General features: G+C 42.6%; 1 protein-coding gene across 2 annotated transcripts in view; it reads right to left on the bottom strand.

Moving 5' to 3' along the window:
* The window catches only part of slc26a11 (solute carrier family 26 member 11), a 131,662-nt gene that overhangs the window by 59,142 nt on the left and 51,724 nt on the right, over positions 1–20,796 (bottom strand). For both annotated transcript variants that reach the window (XM_028819300.2, XM_028819302.2), the window contains exons 8-10: positions 8,559–8,631; positions 8,423–8,473; positions 8,217–8,277 (exon numbers count right to left, since the gene is read on the bottom strand). In XM_028819300.2, coding sequence (XP_028675133.1) covers positions 8,217–8,277; positions 8,423–8,473; positions 8,559–8,631 — 185 coding nt within the window. The remainder of the gene's footprint in view (positions 1–8,216; positions 8,278–8,422; positions 8,474–8,558; positions 8,632–20,796) is intronic.

Raw genomic sequence — 20,796 nt, 5'->3', positions numbered from 1 at the left:
ATGTGGACTCCCAAGAACCCGAAACTTTGGACTGTCTCCACCCTCTCGCTGTTAATGCTGATGGGATGGTGACCACAGTAGTTCAATGTACTGAAGTCCAAAATCAGTTAATTTGTTTTCTTAAAGTTGAGTGCAAGGTTGTTCTGGCTCCAACTCTCCAGATTCTCAACCTCTTCTTTATAAACTGCTTTGTCATTATTGGAGATCAGGCCTATTACTGTAGTGTTGTCTGCAAACTTTACTATGATGTTAGTATCATGGGTAGGTTTGCAGTTATTTGTGAGGAGGGAATACAGGAGAGGGCTTAGTACACAGCCCTGCGGCACCCCAGTCTTAAGTGTTATGGATGAAGAGAAATGCTTATCCATGCGTGCAGTTTGTGGTCTGTTAGTGAGAAAATCTAAAATCCAGTTAGACAGGTGTGAGACCCAAGTTGTTTAGTTTGACAGCTAGTTTGTTACTGTGCAAGTGACACAGTGTCATCAGTTGACTTGTTTGACCTATAAACGAACTGTTATTGGTCTAGGGAGGTGGGGATGTTGCTCTTAATGTGTCTGAGTAAGCCGCTTAAAGCATTTCATAACAATAGGGGTCAGGCCCACTGGGTGATAATCACTCAGGAACCTCATTATTGCCTGTTTTGGAATAGGGACAACTATAGCGGACTTGAAGTAAGAGTGAAGAGTGGCCTGTTCTACGGAGATGAAAAAGGACAGAGAACAGTGCTGTCAGCTGTTTTGCACAATGCTTCAGGACCCATCCAGTAACCACATCAATATGGCTTAGAGCCCGTCTCAACTAATGTGCATTCAGCACTAGAGTGCATAATGGGGCCTCTGGCTGGGTTAGTTTGGAGATACCGTAGGTTGGTTGCTGTCCTTCTCAAACCATGCGAAGAAGTGATTGAGGCCATCAAAAAAGAAATGGACCTAATGCCCTGCCACATGCATCAGGAGTTAGAGCAGTTAAAACGCTCTTCAATTTTTGCTTTGTAGCAGTGCTTTGCCTCCTTAATGCCTTTCCTCAGATTGGAATTAGCTGTTTTATAGGCCTCTGGGTCTCCCATATGGAAAGAAATGTCACATGCCTTCAATAGGTCTTGGACCTCCCTGTTCATCCAGGACTTCCTATTAGGGAAAGTATGGCTGCTCTTAGTAATAGTGAAATTGTCCATACAGAAGTTAATGTAGGATGAGATTGAAGAGGCATAGGCATTTAAGTCAGTGTGATTGTCCTTTGTAACTACCTGTTTGAACAGTTCTCAATTGGTATCATCAAAGCAGTTCTGTAATTCAATTATGGCTCCTTCAGGCCAGACTCTGACTGTTTACACATTAGGATTGGTCCTGGTGATACGGAGTTTGTATGCAGGAGTCAAGAACAAAGAAATGCGATCTGATTGGTCAAGGTGGGTTAAAGGTGACGTTGTATAAAAATTTGCTATATTGTAGTATATGTGATCCAGTGTATTAATCCCTCTTGTTGGGAAATTAACAAACTGATAAAATTTGTGGAGCACTGTTTTAAGGTTGCTGTGATTAAAATCGCCCGCTAAGATAAATATGTCATCTGGATGACCATTTGTAGTATTGTGCAGTTTATTCAATGCCAGCTTGACATTAGCTGTGGAAGGATATAACCTGTGATGAGGAACATGACTCTAAATTCCCTCGGTAGATAAAAAAGTCTGCACTTCAGCGTTACGAGTTCTAAGTCAGGAGAGCAATATTGTTCAGCAATGACCATGGAGGTGCACCAATCATTATTTATATATATGCACACCTCACCTCCTTGTCCTTACTGGATTTAGAGGTCCGATCCAAGCGGTAAACAGTCCGGTCTGCAAGCTCAATAGCTACATCGGAGATGTTAGCATTCTGCCAGGATTTGATGGAAAAAAAGAGGCGCAGCTGTTCATCCTGTGGGATGAAATCCTTAGTTTCAGCTTGTCCATCTGGTTGACTATAGACTGGGTGTTTGCGACGAACAGGCAGAATAGAGTTGGCTTGTTCGGGGAGTCATTTAGTCTAGTATGAACGCTCTCTTACCCCCTTTCTACTTCCTCTCCTGTCTCCTTTCTGGAATGGTAATCCAGGTGGGCAACGATGTGCTGAGGAGCTCGTCACAGGATATTGGGAGGTGGTGGTGGAATAAAGCCTTTCATTCCAATATTCAGTATTTCTTACAAGCAGTATGTTATGTGGACTGTACTAGACTGAGTACAGTTGCTCACTGTGCTTAAAAGTAAAATTGCAACAATAAAATAAAGAAAAAAGCGATATCTAAACATATACTTCCAAGCCGCTGCATCCATGCATGCCTCCATTCTGCCAGGAAACAGAAAGGTGCTATAAAAATAATATATACAGTAATCCCTCCTCCATCGCGGGGGTTGCGTTCCAGAACCCCCCGCGAAGAGTGAAAATCCGCGAAGTAGAAACCATATGTTTATATGGTTCTTTTTATATATTTTAAGCCCTTATAAACTCTCCCACACTATTATAAACATTTCCCGCACAATTATACAGCATAAACCCTTTGTATTCTCTTAGATATTAGGTAAGATTCGTTGAAATTATGTATGTAAACACAGTTCACATACAGTAAAACCTAAATATTATTTTAAAGATATCGAGCGTCTCCGATATCACATATGTTACAGCCATTACGACAGACAGGTCACCAGCAATAAATACGTACAATGCAAGAAAAATTGTATACAGTAAAATGTGTGTACAGTGACACTAAACTATGTACATGTAATAAGTACTGTACGTAGATAATTAATTATGGTTACTCACCAACAATGACACGACGACTTGTTCGATAACGATGAGTTTAATTTTACTGCACAACAAAGGAGAGCGTTACAGCTCTTCTAAAGGAGCCTCTTCAAGCGATTGTGTAGCATCGCCGTTGTTATTCTTCTGGCAGTCTTCAATCCAAATCCTTAAAGCAGATTCCATCCAGACTACTGCTTTATCACGTCCACTTGCAACTCGTTTTGCGCCCTGGTTAAAGTATACTGCGGCTGTAGATCTTATATGCTTTTCCTCCTTTTTAAATAAAAAGAATCGTGGACTCATGCCGTAATGGTGTCCTGCAGCGGTGTAGCTGTTCCCTTCCTTCAACATATCCAAAACTTTTACCTTTTCTGCAATCATTTGCATCTTCTGTTGGCGCTTGGACACGGCCCCTGAAGCAGTAGCAGGAGCACGTTAATGCTGAATGAGTGAGATGAGACTTCCTGGTTAATGCACCACTCCGTCACTGAGCCAATCAGCACACAGGAACTTTAACTGTGTGCTCTGATTAGGTAGCTTCTCAGTCATCTGCCAATAGCGTCCCTTGTATGAAATCAACTGGGCAGACCAACTGAGGAAGCAAGTACTCGAAGTAAAAAGACCCATTGTCCACAGAAACCCGCGAAGCAGCGAAAAATCCGCATTATATATTTAGATATGCTTACATATAAAATCCGCGATAGAGTGAAGCCGCGAAAGTCGAAGCGCGATGTAGCGAGGGATTACTGTATATATATATATATATATATATATATATATATATATATATATATATATATATATAAAATAAAATTTTAAGGTTTCCTGTGCCAAGAGATTTAACCACGCCCATGGTCCACTCACCTCTCATTTGTGTTAATGCTATTGTCAGACACAGTTCCTATGCTCTCAGCTCTTATAAATTTTTACATTTTCCTCATTTTAATACAAAACATACAATCTCTTCATTTCCTTCGATGTAGACCTTTTCTGGACAATAATTTTATACATTTTAGATGCAATGTCAATGACTAAGCAAAGAAGAAAGGGCGTCGAAAAGAGGTCTAAAAACGTTGGAGAGAAAATAATTCTAAAAAGAACAATGATAATCTAAGTGCAAACTTGGAAAATAAGGAAAGTTATAATCAGCCCAGACCAAGTGGAATTGAAAACCTAACAGGTACAAGTGGGGATGGAAATAAAAGACAAAGAGTAGAAGACAAAGTAGAACAATGTAAAGAGGTTCAAAAATGATGATGCAATATACATGCAGAGCAGGTTACAGATTATAAAAAAAACTGATAGTAAAGATCGCATTAGCTCCAACAAATGGAAATCAATAATGGAACAGCAAAAAGACATTGAATATATATATGGATATAAGTGATATGACAGAAGTATGTAGATATTGTTCGGCTTTAAAGTTTAAATGACAGACTTGTAGATTGTCTAATTCGTGTTGCCATCAGGGAAAAGTTCCTTCCCAATGAAGTGGCCTATCCGTGAGAATTAAAAGTTTTGTTGTTTGCAAGCGGCAGAGACGCAAAGTTGCTGGCGCGTAGCTCAGGTAGAGGGGTTGGTGAGCAAAGCGAGCAGGGGGCAAAGCCCCCTAGTAATAGTTAAAGGACATCATATGTGCAGACAATGCAATTTATAGCAAAACTGGATTCTTTATGTGTAATTAAAGAATACAATTTAAGTATTTTTAAATTTGGGCAGGTAGTGGACACCAGATACACCAGCATAACAATATTAATATATTGTGAGAAATAAAAGATTTGTTATTTGGTGAAAGTGAAATCCACAAACACTACAGGCAAAATATTGGAATCTACAATAATCTGGTCGTGTTTGCATCATTCAATGCCACGATTCAGGACCATACACTATGAGAATCTGTGGTCCTGCAACAATTAAAGCTACTATAAGTTTAATTTCAAAGAAACCACAATTTGGTCAGGTTTATATTTATGATCACAAAGAAGTGATGCAACATAGAATCGAAAGAGTTAAATGATCGGACATATTAGAAATTCTACAGCCAATAATGAATATAAATCTGAAATTTATCTGAAAAACATGGACAAAGAAGTTTTCTTGGATATCTATATGAATCCAAAAGATCATGCTTGCATATATAATAAACCAACATGTGACGAATTGTCAGTGATAATAGTTTCAAAAGATGGAGATATCAAAGACAGAGCTGATATTTGTGTTTATCCAAAAGCAAAGCATGATTCATCGTAAGCTGCAGATCCAGGAAATGACTAGTGCGTAGTGCCCGCATGGGGGCTGGCAAGCAAAGCGAAAGCGAGTTGTGGTATGGGAAACTTTGTCAGTAAGGGTTTCACACAATAAAAACTTTATTTCATTGGAACTTGTGTCTGAGTCTGTGTGTTGGGGGTTTGGGGAGCTGCACTGCCCCCCTAGCAGTGTTAATTTTGACAACAGATTTTGATTTAGTTTTAGTCTTCTGACTAAATTGCATTTTAGTTTAAGTCACATTTTAATAATTTAACTATTGTTAGTTTTAGTCAACAAAAAATAAATTTTACTTGAGAAAAAGTAAATTAGTTTTAGTTGACTAAAAGTAAAACTAAATTAGCTAAACAGTCAAAATCAGATGGATATAAAGATATGAATATGCACAGACTACACGGTACCTCTAAACTATTCTACTAACATGTACACTACTGAGCCAACCCACATGTGCTGATTACTGAACACAAAATGAACAGTAGGTGTAGAAAGGATTTACTCCTAAAGATCTTGGTCAGATGATGGAAGCTTTGGTCTGTCATCACAGTTTTCTGGCCTTCAACATGCGTTATAGTTATGCCGCTATAAGATTTTACCAAAAATGGTTGGACCAAGCAGCACACATTTAATTTCAGCATATATAAATTTAATATAAAGAATGAGATTACCATGAATTATCCGATTTATCTGACCATGTGCACATTTTAAATTTATTCTGATATTTTTTTTCTCCAGCAACTGAAAAATACTGCTGAAAATATTATTATTATTATTATATCTGTACTGTTGAGCTAGTGAATTCCAAAATAACTTAGAATACTTACATTTAAAGAAATCCCTAAAAGCTGTTTTTGTAATCAGGTTTGTCAGAGAATCACTCTGTTCGGTTTGCCACATTTGCTATTTGAACATTTATATTTACATCATTAGCTTGTTAAAAAACTCACTAAAGAGTAACATTTAATGGATGAGGATAATATTTTTACATTAATCCAGTATTTCAGAGCTCTTGTAAAACAGCTTTTGCTGTGCTGTTTCCAAAGTGTGTCACATGAGTGATGAGACTACGTTATTGCTTAGCCTGTGAGCAAATCCACAATTACAAAAGTTACCTGCAGTCAGTTAATCGTAACTGAGAGACTACATCACATTCACTAACGTACCATTTTAATATATGACATAAGTGCTTTTACTGCGTTCTTAACATTTCAGTGGTGATCCCCATAAACATTAGTTTTCCCTCAAAAACTAAACCAATAACACAAATTTAGTGTTTAGCAGATTCAAATCAAGCAATGCTGTTTCAATGTACTGTACATGTACATATATTAATTGGGAGACACACTTCAAGCACTAAAATCCTACATACATTTTTTGTTCTAAAAAAATGGAGCAGCTCATTTTAATCGACGATGTAGACAAGCCAAATAACCACTTCGTTTGAAACTTGCCTTGATTTTTAATTGCTACGACTGTTGTCATCGCTGCCACTTCGCCCGTATGTGAGGTGGCTTCTCCCGCAACCCTAAACTGTATCCAATCAAAGTATGAATGCAGAGCTTTCTTAGCGAGACTATGAATGACACTGTATTAAAACTGACTAATCCCCCTGTCATTTCATCTGTTGTAACAAATGCGTGACACTACAAGCTAAACTGTTACAACTCACATCTGAGGCTGCTAAGCACATTTGATAATGCTCTTGAAGCTTCATTAATCTGTTTCTTAAGTAACTCCTTAAAACAAGAAAACTGGTAATAACAAAATCTTGCGTGTGTCAGGGTCTTGCCTTTTTCTAGCACAGCAGAGTGGAGCATGATTCTGGCTGACATGATAATTGCCTGATGAGACCCAAACTAGTGTTATCTAATTACAAGCGTGAATACAAGTTTTTATAATTGCATGCTGCATTCATGCTTGTTATCTGTTGGCGGACCATGTTGTGTATAATAAAAGATGTGCAAAGAGCTTCATATAGCTCATTCTTCAGTTCTCTGTTTGTAACATTTTTGTTTTGTTTAGTTTTTGTTAACAATGATTTTAAAAGCATTCATCCTGGTTTTCATCATTAAAGGCACATTTTTATTTAGTTTGGGTTCCATTTTCTTCACAGAAAAAAAAGTCATTGACAAGTATTTTGGGTCTTAGTTTTTATCAACAAAATTAACACTGCCCCCGAGGAATGTCTTCTAAACTAATAACAACATGTCCTAATAAAACAATCTTAATTATATATAGGAAATGCTCTGGAGTGAACACCATTCCAAATTTCTCTGCAAGTATAGAGCTATTTTTTTTTAACAGTTGGGAGTCCACAATGGAAAATACCTTGCTCTTGGTCACACTGAGTGTGAGGCTGTGGATGAAGATGACACTGGGTGTAAAGTTCAGTACCTGATGATTTTCTGCCACTGGTCATTAAGATGGCTTAAGGCTAATTTCCCCACTGCAGTTACAGATCTTAATGTACATGAATGTGTGTATGTATATAATATATATGTATGTATGTATGTATGTATACAAATCCACATCAATGTCAGCCAAAATTTGCTCATCTTCCTCATATGACAAGGGGTAAACTGTAGACTATATCCCAACCCAAAATATTGACCCTGGGTGTACCGCTGGGTAGGGTGGCACGGTGGCACAGTGGTAGCGCTGCTGCCTCGCAGTTAGGAGACCTGGGTTTACTTCCCGGGTCCTCCCTGCGTGGAGTTTGCATGTTCTCCCTGTGTCTGCGTGGGTTTCCTCTGGGTGCTCTGGTTTCCTCCCACAGTCCAGAGGCATACAGGTTAGGTGCATTGGCGATCCTAAATTGTCCTTGGTGTGTGGGTGTGTGTGCCCTGCGGTGGGCTGGTGCCCTGCCCGGGGTTTGTTTTCTGCCTTGAGGCCTGTGTTGGCTGGGATTAGCTCCAGCAGACCCCTGTGACCCTGTAGTTAGGATATAGCGGGTTGGATAATGGATGGATGTACCGCTGGGTATTTTTTTGTCCTTTTTACTACAGTTTGAATAACTACCACCAAGTGAACTGAAACACCAGAACAGACTAGCAGGCAAATGGACCAAAGCAACACTGAGTGCTGCTTCTAGTATATAATCACACTGACATTAAAACAAAATTACCAAAAGAATAAAATATTTCATTAAGAAAAAAAATACAAGAACTATACCTTCCAAAGCTTCCAGTTACAGGATACGAGGAAACAAAGGATCCAAGAACATTAGTAAGACCTTAGAAAGGAAAACAAAAAAAAACATATCACACAAATAGATGTAAATTAAAACAATCTACTACAAGCTGTTTACCTAAACATGTTACTTTTATATAAAATGTTCACATCAATGAGCCACTACTGGTGGAAAAAGAAAAACTTACCTATTGCTAAGATTTCCTGATTTGTATCAATCCGATAGTCATTTTCACTTCCTACACATTGAAAGGAACAACTTTAGAAACTACTGTATTACTTTTCTATTTTCTTCTTTTGTCAGTATAATTTTTCTGATCTTACCAAATGCCTTTGCTATTGAGATGCTCTCTAGTAACCCCATGAGTGGAATGACTGCAAGTCCAGCTCCCAGATCCTATGGAAAGAAACATGCAAGAATATTTTAAAGTATATCTTTACAAATTTCAATAAGCAATTAAATACATTTCCCATTTGAGACAAATAAAGTACCTACTTACTTACTATCCATCTATCTATCAATCAAAATAATGGGATAGTAATTAAGATTTTTGTTATAAATATGTTACCTTAAATATAAAGAACAAACATTTAACATTAAAGAATTTTTAGACATTACATGTTATCCACTGCATCCACTAAACAGTGTCATCTCCAGACAGAAGAGCAGCTTCAGTGACAGACTGCTGTCACTGTCCTACTCCACTGACAGACTGAGAAGATCGTTCCTCCCCCAAACTATGCGACTCTTCAGTTCCGCCTGGGGGGGTAAACGTTAACATTATATAAAGTTATTGTCTGTTTTTACCTGCATTATTATCAATCTTTAATTTAATATTGTTTTTTGTATCAGTAAGGTGCTGCTGGAGTATGTGAATTTCCCCTTGGGATTAATAAAGTATCTATCTATCCATCTATCTATCTTAACATTTTAATTTGAAAAATTCATACAGTTTGTTTAAGAATGCAAAAAAGACATCCTGAAGGATAAAATTGTGAATTTTTGAAACTGCAGACTGCCTCTATTAGTTATATTTTTATTGTAATTTTGCTTAAACAAACTATGATGAATTATAAAGGACATCACTTATTTTCAAAGGAATTCACAGGACCATTTAAAGCATCTGATCCAAATACATATGCATTCTTTCTTCCTTTTGATCAATAATTGTACATTCTATATGAATTAATTGATTAAATAATTAGCTTCAAAGTGGTAAGACAGTATACAACTTAAAGTTGAAAGAAAACAGAGACAACAAGAGACTGCGCAGATACGTACGAAGATCAAAACTTTTGGGCTGAGCCATCCATCACCAGGATAACTAGCCAAGCATATGTGTATAATGACACAAGGTCCTGAAACACACGTGTGACTTTAACATAAATAATGGCAGCAGGAAACAGCAATGTCAGAGATGGAGACATGTCAAGAGATAGAGAGAAACCACTAGGGGAAAGGAGAGGTGCAGCACTTTTTCATCTTTAAATGACACTGGATCAGAAATAAATTTGTCAGCGAATGTGTAGCTGTTAATAGGCTATTGGGGTAGTGATATTCTAGCAAAAATGGTACAAGTGAAGTTTGTATTTGGAAAGCCGTTATGACGACTAATGCTGTAGAGGAGTATATTTTAGGGACAGGCATTTTATTAGGGTAGAATAAAGACTGAGGTTTGGTATTAGGTATTTAAAAATTAGTCCTATAAAATAAAAAAAAATAAAAAATTTAAGTGTCCGAGCCAAGTGGGCACCTGCAGTTATATCCATCTATCACTTCCCAATGAACTGCTGGTTGCCAGGAGGGCATAAAGAAACAGAAGAAACAATCCAGGAGTTACTAAAAGCAGATATTATGTGGCCAGTTGTTAACCCATTCAACTTCCTTGTACTGCCAGTGATAAAAGCAGATGGCAGCTGTCATATACCAGTGGATAATTGTGCACTAAATTAAAAAACTACACTACTTACTGCTGCTGTACCTGCCATTTTCACCAACACGGAAAGGCCAGGGAAGTGGTGTGCTGTTCCTGATTTCACAAACGCCTTTTTCCATTCAGCTCTAAAGTAGCTGAGCTGTAAAACCAGTTTGTTTTTGAGAAGGTAAAGACACTATCCAGGAATATCAAGGTCTGGGGTCAGTGTAAGCAGGTGCTCCCTTTGAACTAGAGATCGGTGAACAGTGAAATCTTACAATTTGGAGTGTGTGGTAGAAAATGAAGGGGAGGTACATTTTTTATTAGCTTTTGGAGTAGCACAATTACATGGGGGAATATGAAAATGGAAGTCAGTGGCTTGTCATCTAGTTTCTGACATTCAATATTTAGAAGGAGATGGAAAATCCGGTCAGTGGACTGAGTTGAGAGCTGTTGCCATGGTGTTGGAAAGAAAGACAGCAAGGCTTATTGTGACTTATACAGACAGGTGAGCGGTTTTTCAGGGTCTCGTTACATGGACAGAAAAGTACAGAGAAGATAGGTGGCACATACATGGTAAACCTGTTTGGGGAGGTAAAAGCAGCTCTCAGACCTGTTGTGAAAAATAGACAGAAAGTGGGTGTTTTGACAGGACATCTCAGAACACACTTTGAAAAAGAAAACTGGTGGAGCATGCTAATAAAAACTGAAAGCTCTTACACCAGCTGTAACAGACTGAAATCAAAGGCTTCTTCTTTTTGGGCGCATACACCGTCAGCATGGCGCTGGCAGATCTAAACACTAACGTGGAGAATTGCTTGTGTACTGAAGTGACTTTAGCTGCAGGTGGAAGTCCCATTTTACTTATAGTGCCAAGCAGAGTTGCGTTGTGGTGCAAAGCAGTCTATTAGCCGGCAAAAGCGATGTGAAGAAGCTGTCTGTTGCTACGGTCCTGCCTTTGTCCAGTCTGATAGCGGTCACAAGACATCATATTTTTGATTGGACGTACAACAAATAGTTCTGAGCAGGCATCAGCCACAGCACTGGTCTTGCGAAAAGAATGGAGATAAATGCCATCAACTCAGAGAGGGAGAGGCAAGTTCATTGTACCACATGAATGTCACTGAGAGAATAAAACTGAATAATAAAAAAACAAGTGCTAACTTTTACAAGTAGCCAAAAATTATACCGGGTGTTACAGACATCAAATGTATTGTTTTATTGTATTGTAGAAATAGTAATAATAGCAGTTCACTTCTCAAAACGCAGAGCGCCTGGTATCAAACCCGGAACCTTCAGGTTATAAGGCAGCAGTTCTGACCTCTGCACCATTCAAGAATATGTGTAAACTCCCTATTGATTAACATTTGAGCTTTTTGAGTTTTTAACTCATTGACAGCAACATGTAAATCGAATGTTTTTTTTCTTTGGTTATATTATTGAATAAAAGTGCACATGTATAATACAATATACACTTCACGTCATTATTAGAATAACATGGAAAAAGTTTCTGCTTTAAGTATGTGTTCAGCATTTCTTGCATTTCTCGCATTTTCCTTTCATCCTACAATTACCCAGATCTTTTTAGACACGGAACACACATGAAATACATGTATTCCAAATAACAATATACTGTATTATTTATCCTATTAAACTCCAGATCTCACATGCAGATAAGGAGCCTTGGCTTGAGCTGGGAGAACTTTTTGCCCGAGCTGAACTCCGTCAAGGCAAGGGATGGGACAGCAGGTTGCTTGCTACTTGTGCTGATCGACACATGTACAAAACAAAGATGCTTTTGGAGAGATGTGAATAAATATCATGTTGTTTTAAATTTCTATACTATGTCTTTATATCCTAGAGTGATTGAAGTAATATAGGATATATTAAGGCTACTGGTGGAGGGACGATTGCCATTTGCTCCAACTGACAGGGTTAACAGGCTGAGGGAGGTGACCCCAATAGGAAGAATAGTGTGGTAAATGTAAGATATCACTGGTTGGCAAGTGGCACATAACCAAAAGGTGTACAAGTCTTCATGTGTCAAGGGACACTTGAATGTTGTTAATGCCAAAGATAGTAAGCTTCTATGTGGAGTACTACATAGTGACTGGCAGTGCAGGAATTTCTCAAACATTTTAATTATGTAAATAGGAATGTGCATGTGTGTATTGGTGTGTGTGTTAATTCTGAAATGTAAGAGTAGACCTATCTAGTAGTGAACATGGTGGGTCTTACTCATCCCTGAATAACACACCAGATAATTTAGTCAAAAATTGTACCTCACCCACAATCAAATGAATCTTTATTTTATACAGCATCTTTGACAACAAATATTTCACAACAGTAAAATAATCTTAAAAAGCACCAGTATAAAATAAAGAGTAATGTAGATACAAACACTATCTTAAAAAGCACCAGTGTAAAATAAAGAGTAATGTAGATACAAACACTATTTTTGTGTAGCAATATCCTCAAAAACTGCAAAGCCTAATCTGTTTTGCGTAATTTTCCAGGTGTCCTGTAAATGATATCCAATCTCCTCCAATGCAGGAAATGCCACCATTATAATGCATTTAGACTTAACAGCAGATTATTTATCACAGAATTCTAATACACTGCATTCCAAATTATTATGCAAATGATGTTTTTCTCTGATATTTCCTAAATAGTCGATGCAAGTGGCAGTCAGCATAAATTTTGAGTCATCAACCATTAGAGTATAATTCAAATGTTACTGAACAAACCTCCTAATGATAATGGTATGTTTTTCAAAAATAAAAAACTTAAAATGCATTGTTCCAAATGCCCCTCCTTTAACCGCCACCTTATCGTGGTGGAGGGGTTTGCGTGTCCCAATGATCCTAGGAGCTCTGTTGTCCGGGGCTTTATGCCCCTGGTAGGGCCACCCAAGGCAAACTGGTCCTAGGTGAGGGATGAGACAAAGAGCGGTTAAACAAACCTCCTATGATGGAAAACAATTTTGGACGGCGTTTTCCCTTGCCCGGACGCGGGTCACCGGGGCCCCACTCTGGAGGTGGGGCTCGATGGCGAGTGCCTGGTGGCCGGGCCTGCACCCATGGGGCTCGGCCGGGCACAGCCCGAAGAGGCAACGTGGGTCCCCCTTCCCATGGGCTCACCACCTATGGGAGGGGCCAAGGAGGTCGGGTGCAGTGTGAGTTGGGTGGTGGCCGAAGGCGAGGACCTTGGCGGTCCGATCCTCGGCTACAGAAGGTGGCTCTTGGGACGTGGAATGTCACCTCTCTGAAGGGGAAGGAGCCTGAGCTTGTGCGCGAGGTTGAGAAGTTCTGGCTAGATATAGTCGGGCTCACCTCGACGCACAGCTTGGACTCTGGAACCAATCTCCTTGAGAGAGGTTGGACTCTGTACCACTCTGGAGTTGCCCCCGGTGAGAGGTGCCGAGCTGGTGTGGGCATACTTATTGCCCCCCGACTTGGAGCCTGTACATTGGGGTTTACCCCGATGGACGAGAGGGTAGCCTCGCTCCGCCTTCGGGTGGGGGGACGGGTCCTAACTGTTGTTTGTGTGTATGCACCAAACAGCAGTTCGGAGTACCCACCCTTTTTGGGGTCCCTGGAGGGGGTGCTAGAGGGCATACCTTCTGGGGACTCACTTGTTCTGCTGGGAGACTTCAATGCTCACATGGGCAATGACAGTGAGACCTGGAAGGGCGTGATTGGGAGGAATGGCCCCCCCCGATCTGAACCCGAGCGGTGTTTTGTTATTGGACTTCTGTGCTCGTCACGGATTGTCCATAACGAACACCATGTTCAATCATAGGGGTGTTCATATGTGCACTTGGCACCAGGACACCCTAGGCCTCAGTTCGATGATCGACTTTGTGGTTGTGTCGTCGGACTTGCGGCCACATGTCTTGGACACTCGGGTGAAGAGAGGGGCGGAGCTGTCAACTGATCACCACCTGGTGGTGAGTTGGCTTCGATGGTGGGGGAGGATGCCGGTCAGGCGTGGTAGGCCCAAACGTGTTGTGAGGGTCTGCTGGGAACGTCTGGCAGAGCCCCCTGTCAGAAGTAGCTTCAACTCCCAACTCCGGCAGAACTTCGACCACATCCCGAGGGAGGTGGGGGACATTGAGTCAGAATGGGCCATGTTCTGTGCCTCTATTGTTGAGGCAGCTGACCGGAGCTGTGGCCATAAGGTGGTCGGTGCCTGTCGTGGCGGCAATCCCCGAACTCGTTGGTGGACACCGGCGGTGAAGGATGCCGTCAAGCTGAAGAAGGAGTCCTACCGGTCCCTTTTGTCCTGTGGGATCCTGGAGGCAGCTGATAGGTACCGGCAGGCCAAGCGGAATGCGGCTTTGGTGGCTGCTGAGGCAAAAACTCGGGCGTGGGAGGAGTTCGGGGAGACCATGGAGAACGACTTTCGGACGGCTTCGAGGAGATTCTGGTCCACCATGCGGCGTCTCAGGAAGGGGAAGCAGTGCAGTGTCAACACTGTATATGGTGGGGATGGTGCGCTGCTGACCTCGACTCGGGACGTTGTGGGTCGGTGGGGGGGAGTACTTCGAAGACCTACTCAATCCCATTAACATGCCTTCCAATGAGGAAGCAGAGCCTGGGGACTCAGTGGTGGGCTCCCCCATCTCTGGGACTGAGGTCACCGAGGTGGTCAAAAAACTACTTGGTGGCAGGGCCCCGGGGGTGGATGAGATACGCTCGGAGTTCCTCAAGGCTCTGGATGTTGTAGGACTGTCTTGGTTGACACGCCTCTGCAACATCGCATGGACATCAGGGACAGTGCCTCTAGATTGGCAGACCGGGGTGGTGGTCCCCCTCTTTAAGAAAGGGGATCGGAGGGTGTGTTCCAACTACAGAGGGATCACACTCCTCAGCCTCCCTGGAAAAGTCTATTCAGGGGTCCTGGAGAGGAGGGTCCGTCGGATAGTCGAGCCTCGGATTCAGGAGGAACAGTGTGGTTTTCGTCCTGGTCGCGGAACAGTGGACCAGTTCTATACCCTTAGCAGGGTCCTGGAGGGTGCATGGGACTTTGCCCAACCAGTCTACATGTGTTTTGTGGACGTGGAAAAGGCATTCGACCATGTCCCTCGGGGAATCCTGTGGGGGGTACTCCGAGAGTATGGGGTACCGGCCCCCTTGGTAAGGGCTGTTCAGTCCCTGTACGATCGTTGCCAGAGCTTGGTCCGCATTGCCGGCAGTAAGTCGAACCAGTTTCCAGTGAGAGTTGGACTCCGCCAGGGCTGCCCTTTGTCACCGATTCTGTTCATAACTTTTATGGACAGAATTTCTAGGCGCAGCCAGGGCGTTGAGGGGGTCCGGTTTGGTGGGCTCAGGATTGGGTCACTGCTTTTTGCAGATGATGTTGTCCTGTTTGCTTCATCAGGCCGTGATCTTCAGCTCTCTCTGGATCGGTTCGCAGCCGAGTGCGAAGCGGCTGGGATGAGAATCAGCACCTCCAAATCCGAGACCATGGTCCTCAGCCGGAAAAGGGTGGAGTGCCCTCTCAGGGTTGGTAGCGAGATCCTGCCCCAAGTGGAGGAGTTCAAGTATCTCGGGGTCTTGTTCATGAGTGAGGGAAGAATGGAGCGTGAGATCGACAGGCTGATCGGTGCGGCATCCGCAGTAATGCAGGCGCTGCATCGGTCTGTCGTGGTGAAAAAGGAGCTGAGCCGCAAGGCGAAGCTCTCAATTTACCAGTCGATCTATGTTCCTACCCTCACCTATGGTCATGAGCTATGGGTAGTGACCGAAAGAACGAGATCGCGAATACAAGCAGCTGAAATGAGTTTCCTCCGCAGGGTGTCTGGGCTTTCCCTTAAAGATAGGGTGAGAAGCTCAGTCATCCGGGAGGGGCTCAGAGTAGAGCCGCTGCTCCTCCGCATCGAGAGGAGTCAGAAGAAGTGGCTCGGGCATCTGATCAGGATGCCTCCTGGACGCCTCCCTGGTGAGGTGTTCCGGGCACGTCTAACCGGGAGGAGGCCCCAGGGAAGACCCAGGACACGCTGGAGGGACTATGTCTCTCGACTGGCCTGGGAACGCCTTGGGATTCTCCCGGAAGAGCTAGAAGAAGTGGCCGGGGAGAGGGAAGTCTGGGCATCTCTGCTCAAGCTGCTGCCCCCGCGACCCGACCTCGGATAAGCGGGAGACAATGGATGGATGGATGTTCCAAATTATTACGCACAACAGAGTTTCAAAGCGGGAGACAATGGATGGATGGATGTTCCAAATTATTACGCACAACAGAGTTTCAAAACATTTTATAGGTTGTAAAGAACTGAAAATGGTCATTTGTTGAATTTGCAGCATTAGGAGGTCATATTTACTGAAATCAAAAGCTATTTCAATCAAAAATATCTTAACAGGTCAAGTTACACATTAACATAGGACTCCTTATTTGATAGCAGCTTCACAATTCTTGCATCCATTGAACTTGTGAGTTTTTGGAGAGTTTCTGCTTGAATTTCTTTGCAGGATGTCAGAATAGTCTCCCAGAGCTGCTGTTTGGATGTAAACTGCCTCCCACCCTCATAGATCTTTTGCTTGAGGATGATCCAAAGGTTCTCAATAGGATTGAGGTCAGGGGAGGATGGGGGTCACACCATGAGTTTCTCTCCTTTTATGCTGATAGCAGCCAATGATGCAGAGGTATTCCTTGCAACATGAGATGGTGCATTGTCATGCATGAAGATGATTTTGTTACAGAAAGCACAGTTCTTCTTTTTGTACCATGGAAGAAAGTGGTCAGGCAGAAACTCCACATACTTTTCAGAAGTCATTTTCACACCTTCAGGGACCATAAAGGGGCCGACCAGCTCTCTCCCCATGATTCCGTCCCAAAGCATGACTCCGCCACCTCCTTGCTGACGTCGCAGCCTTGTTGGGTCATGGTGGCCATCCACCAACCATCCACCACTCCATCCATCTGGACCATCCAGGGTTGCACAGCACTCATCTGTAAACAACACTGTTTGAAAATTAGTCTTCATGTAGTTCTGGACCCACTGCAGCCGTTTCTGCTTGTTAGCATTGGTTAGGGGTGGCTGAATAGAAGGTTTATGCATAACTGCAATCCTCTGGAGGATCCAGCTCCTTGATGTTCACGGGACTCCAGAGGCACCAGCAGCTTCAAATACCTATTTGCTGCTTTGTAATGGCATTTTAGCAGCTGCTCTCTTAATCCGATGTCTGGCAGAAACCTTCCTCATTTTGCCTTTATCTGCACGAACCCGTGTGTGCTCTGAGTCAGCCACAAATCTTTTAACAGTAGGATGATCACGTTTAAGTTTTCGTGAAATATCTAAGGTTTTCATACCTTGTCCAAGGCATTCAACTATTTCACGCTTTTCGGCAGCAGAGATCCTTTTTCTTTCCCATACTGCTTGAAAATGGTGGTCTGCTTAATAATGTGGAACATCCTTCTTTAGTAGTTTTTCCTTTAATTGGGCTCACCTGGCAAACTAATTATCACAGGTGTCCGAAATTGATTTCAGTGATCAAAAGAGCCCTGAGACACAATACCATCCATGAGTTTAATTAAAAACAAAATATTTAATCTTTATGACACTTAAATACAATTTGCATAATAATTTGGAACGCAGTGTACATCGTCACACACGTGCGCATGGGGGACAGTTTACAAGTTCAAAAAGTGCTGATGGCACTTACCGCCACATCAGTTCCTGTTCGGCTGTCCTGACTCCTCTTCCTTTTTTCTACCACATTTAAGACCAGTATATAACCTGTTAGTCAGTTCAGTTGTGAAATCCACTTATGTTAATTGTGTGTCTTTTAATTTTACTTATTTTTCAGTATACATGGTGTAGTCAGCAGGGTTTTGTATCCAACATGACCCACAGAGCAGGACCTAAGAGATGCTATATTAACCTTCAAAATGTAGCTCCAGTCCATAATAGTCCAGGTGGGCACCTGGATCACCAAGTATGAGGCACGTGTTGCATTTTGAAAAGACCAGGCGCAAGCTCCATCCCAAGTACCAGTAATATTACAAAATAGACAACCTTGGAAGCCTGTGGGATGGGCTTACAGAATAGGGCTATTCTTGAAAGGGGAGGCGCAGGGGACTTATTATGGTCTATCTGAGGAGAATTTCACTCGCCACAAACCCACAAAGGCAGAGACCTTTGATAAAGGTGGGGAAGCCCCGAACCAGCAGGTGAGGCTGTTGTACAAGTGGAGGTTTGACCCTGAGCGGCTAACCCGCTTCCAGAAGTGCACCTTATGGGGCAGGACAGGGTGCTGGCTAAGGCCAGATAAAAATAATGCCTAACAGGTCATCAAACAAATCACCTGTTACCTTCTATTGAATGCCCTGCCCGAATATATCACCCAGCCGGTTCGGGGACAACTTTTGAAAAATAATGAATGATCTCATCGAGACCATCGAAGGATATAGGGCGGCTTCACAATCCAGGAGAGCAAAACGGACAGTTCGTCAAAAACTACTCCCAAGCCCAACTGTCACCACATGGAGTGGTAGTCGTAAACGGGCATAAGGTCACCGCACTAATAGACACCGGCAACAACATTTCCATTGTGGCTTGCCATTATATGTTACCGCAACAGTGGCTTAAAGGGAAGACTAGTTTAACCTGTATTCACAGGGAGATACGGTGGTATCATTCTGCCACCTGTATCATCAGTTTTGACAACTCTTTTAAGAGTTTTACAGGTAGTGGTGATTCAAAATCTACCCTTTCCCTTGATCCTGGGTAAAGACTGCTTGGAGAGTAAAAGTGGTATCACACAAACCACTCCTGTCAAGCCGTTGGGCCTGGCAATGGATAGAGATAATCCTCCCCAAACTGTGCCCATGCCGTGTACACAGCCAGCAGCAAAGAGTCACGTGGCTTCCCAGTGTGACGTAGCAGAAGTCGTGGCAACAACACTGGACACTTTGACGCCCAGGCTGTCAACCTCGTGGATGGATGCTCCACCCACTATGGTCAGTCCTGACTCTCTTAACATACTGCAATTTCAATTTAGGGAAACACCGGCCTCCTTCAAATGGTCAACGCACCTTACATCCCATGCCATCAGGGCCCCACTTTAGAAAATTACTTCTTATATCGGGTAGCTGAGCATGTGGGAGAGGGGAGGTCACTGATACTTCCAGCAGAAGGTCTGTGAACTTGAGCATACAAACCTCCAAGGAACCCATCTGGGAGCCAACAAAACACTAGAGAGAATCAAACTCTAATTTAATTGGCCTGGAATCCATGAGGAGGTCCGACGTTTCTGTGCATCATATCCAGAGTGTCAGTTACGTCAGATTCTTAAGAAGGACCGTGCTCTATTGATTCCCCTTCCCCTGTCTGCCATCCCATTTGAACATATAGGGGTCAACAGTGTAGGACTCTTTGATCCCTCTGCTAGAGGACATAAATATATTCTAGTCCTGGTTGATTATGCTACTCGTTATCCTGAGGCTATTCCATGAAAGAAGCCAATTCCAAAACTATTGCACGGAACTGGTATGGGTCTTTGAGCAAGTCGGCATCCGTAAGGAAGTCTCGACGGACCAAGGGACACCTTTCACCTCAGAGACATTCAGGGAAGTTGCCAATTTGCTCAAAATCAAGCACTCAAACACGGCAGTATACCATCCTGAAACTGATGGCATCGTAGAGAGGTTTACTCAAACTCTGAAACAAATGTTATGTAAGGTGGTCAGCAAGGATGGGAGGACTGGGACCAGCGCCTCCCCCTTGTACTTTCTGCCTATCAGGAAGTGTTCAAGCCTCCTCGGGCTTCTACCCTTTTGAGTTACTATATGAGTGACGACCCTGTGGAATATTGGACATTCTAAAAGAATAATGGGAGGAAGACACCCTCCCTTCCACAATAAATTTGCAAAAATGACACCATTATTAAAAGAGAATATGGAAGAGGCTCAAGCAGTACAGACCTGATGTTATGATCTTGGAATGGTACTTCAGGGGTTCCGCCATGTAGACCGTATCACGGTACTCGTGCCCACTTCACACTCTAAATTAGTGGCCCATTGGCAAGGCCCATATGAAGATTGAGCGAAAAAGATTTGTCGACTATCTGGTGAAACAAGTAAATCGATCAAGCGAACGGATTTATCACGTCAACCTGCTGTAGCTGTGGCAGGACAGGGAGCCTGATCCTTACTCCAGCCAACCCCATTCTCTTTTCACCTATAAAAATAACCTTAACTTTGGCCCTAATATGACGCCCCAATAAAAACAATAGCTCAAAGCAGTAATCCTACCATCCCTGAGGTGATTAGTGAGAAACCTGGTCGGACCTCACTGACTGAGCATGATATATCATAATGGAACCCAGGGTATCATTTGGGAGTGGCCATACCGCCTCCTGGAAGCAAAATGTGATGAAGTGGAGCTTGAGTTCAACGCATGCTGGAACTAGGTGTAATTGAGGAAAGTCATAGTCCCTGGTTCAGCCCAATCGTATTGGTCCCTAAGCCCAACACAGCATTTATCACCCTATTGGACGCTAGCAATACCAGGTTCTTCCATTTGGATTGCACAGGGCACCTGCCTACTTCTAACGTCTGGTGGATAAAATGCTATGGCCCCACAATTCCGAAACATGGGAGAAACAGCTAGACCAGGTTCAGGCTATGCTCCAGACACTAGGTCT

This window comes from Erpetoichthys calabaricus, chromosome 14 (genome assembly GCF_900747795.2).
Source record: "Erpetoichthys calabaricus chromosome 14, fErpCal1.3, whole genome shotgun sequence".
Lineage (NCBI taxonomy): Eukaryota > Metazoa > Chordata > Cladistia > Polypteriformes > Polypteridae > Erpetoichthys > Erpetoichthys calabaricus.
This window is presented reverse-complemented; position numbering and strand designations above follow the sequence as displayed.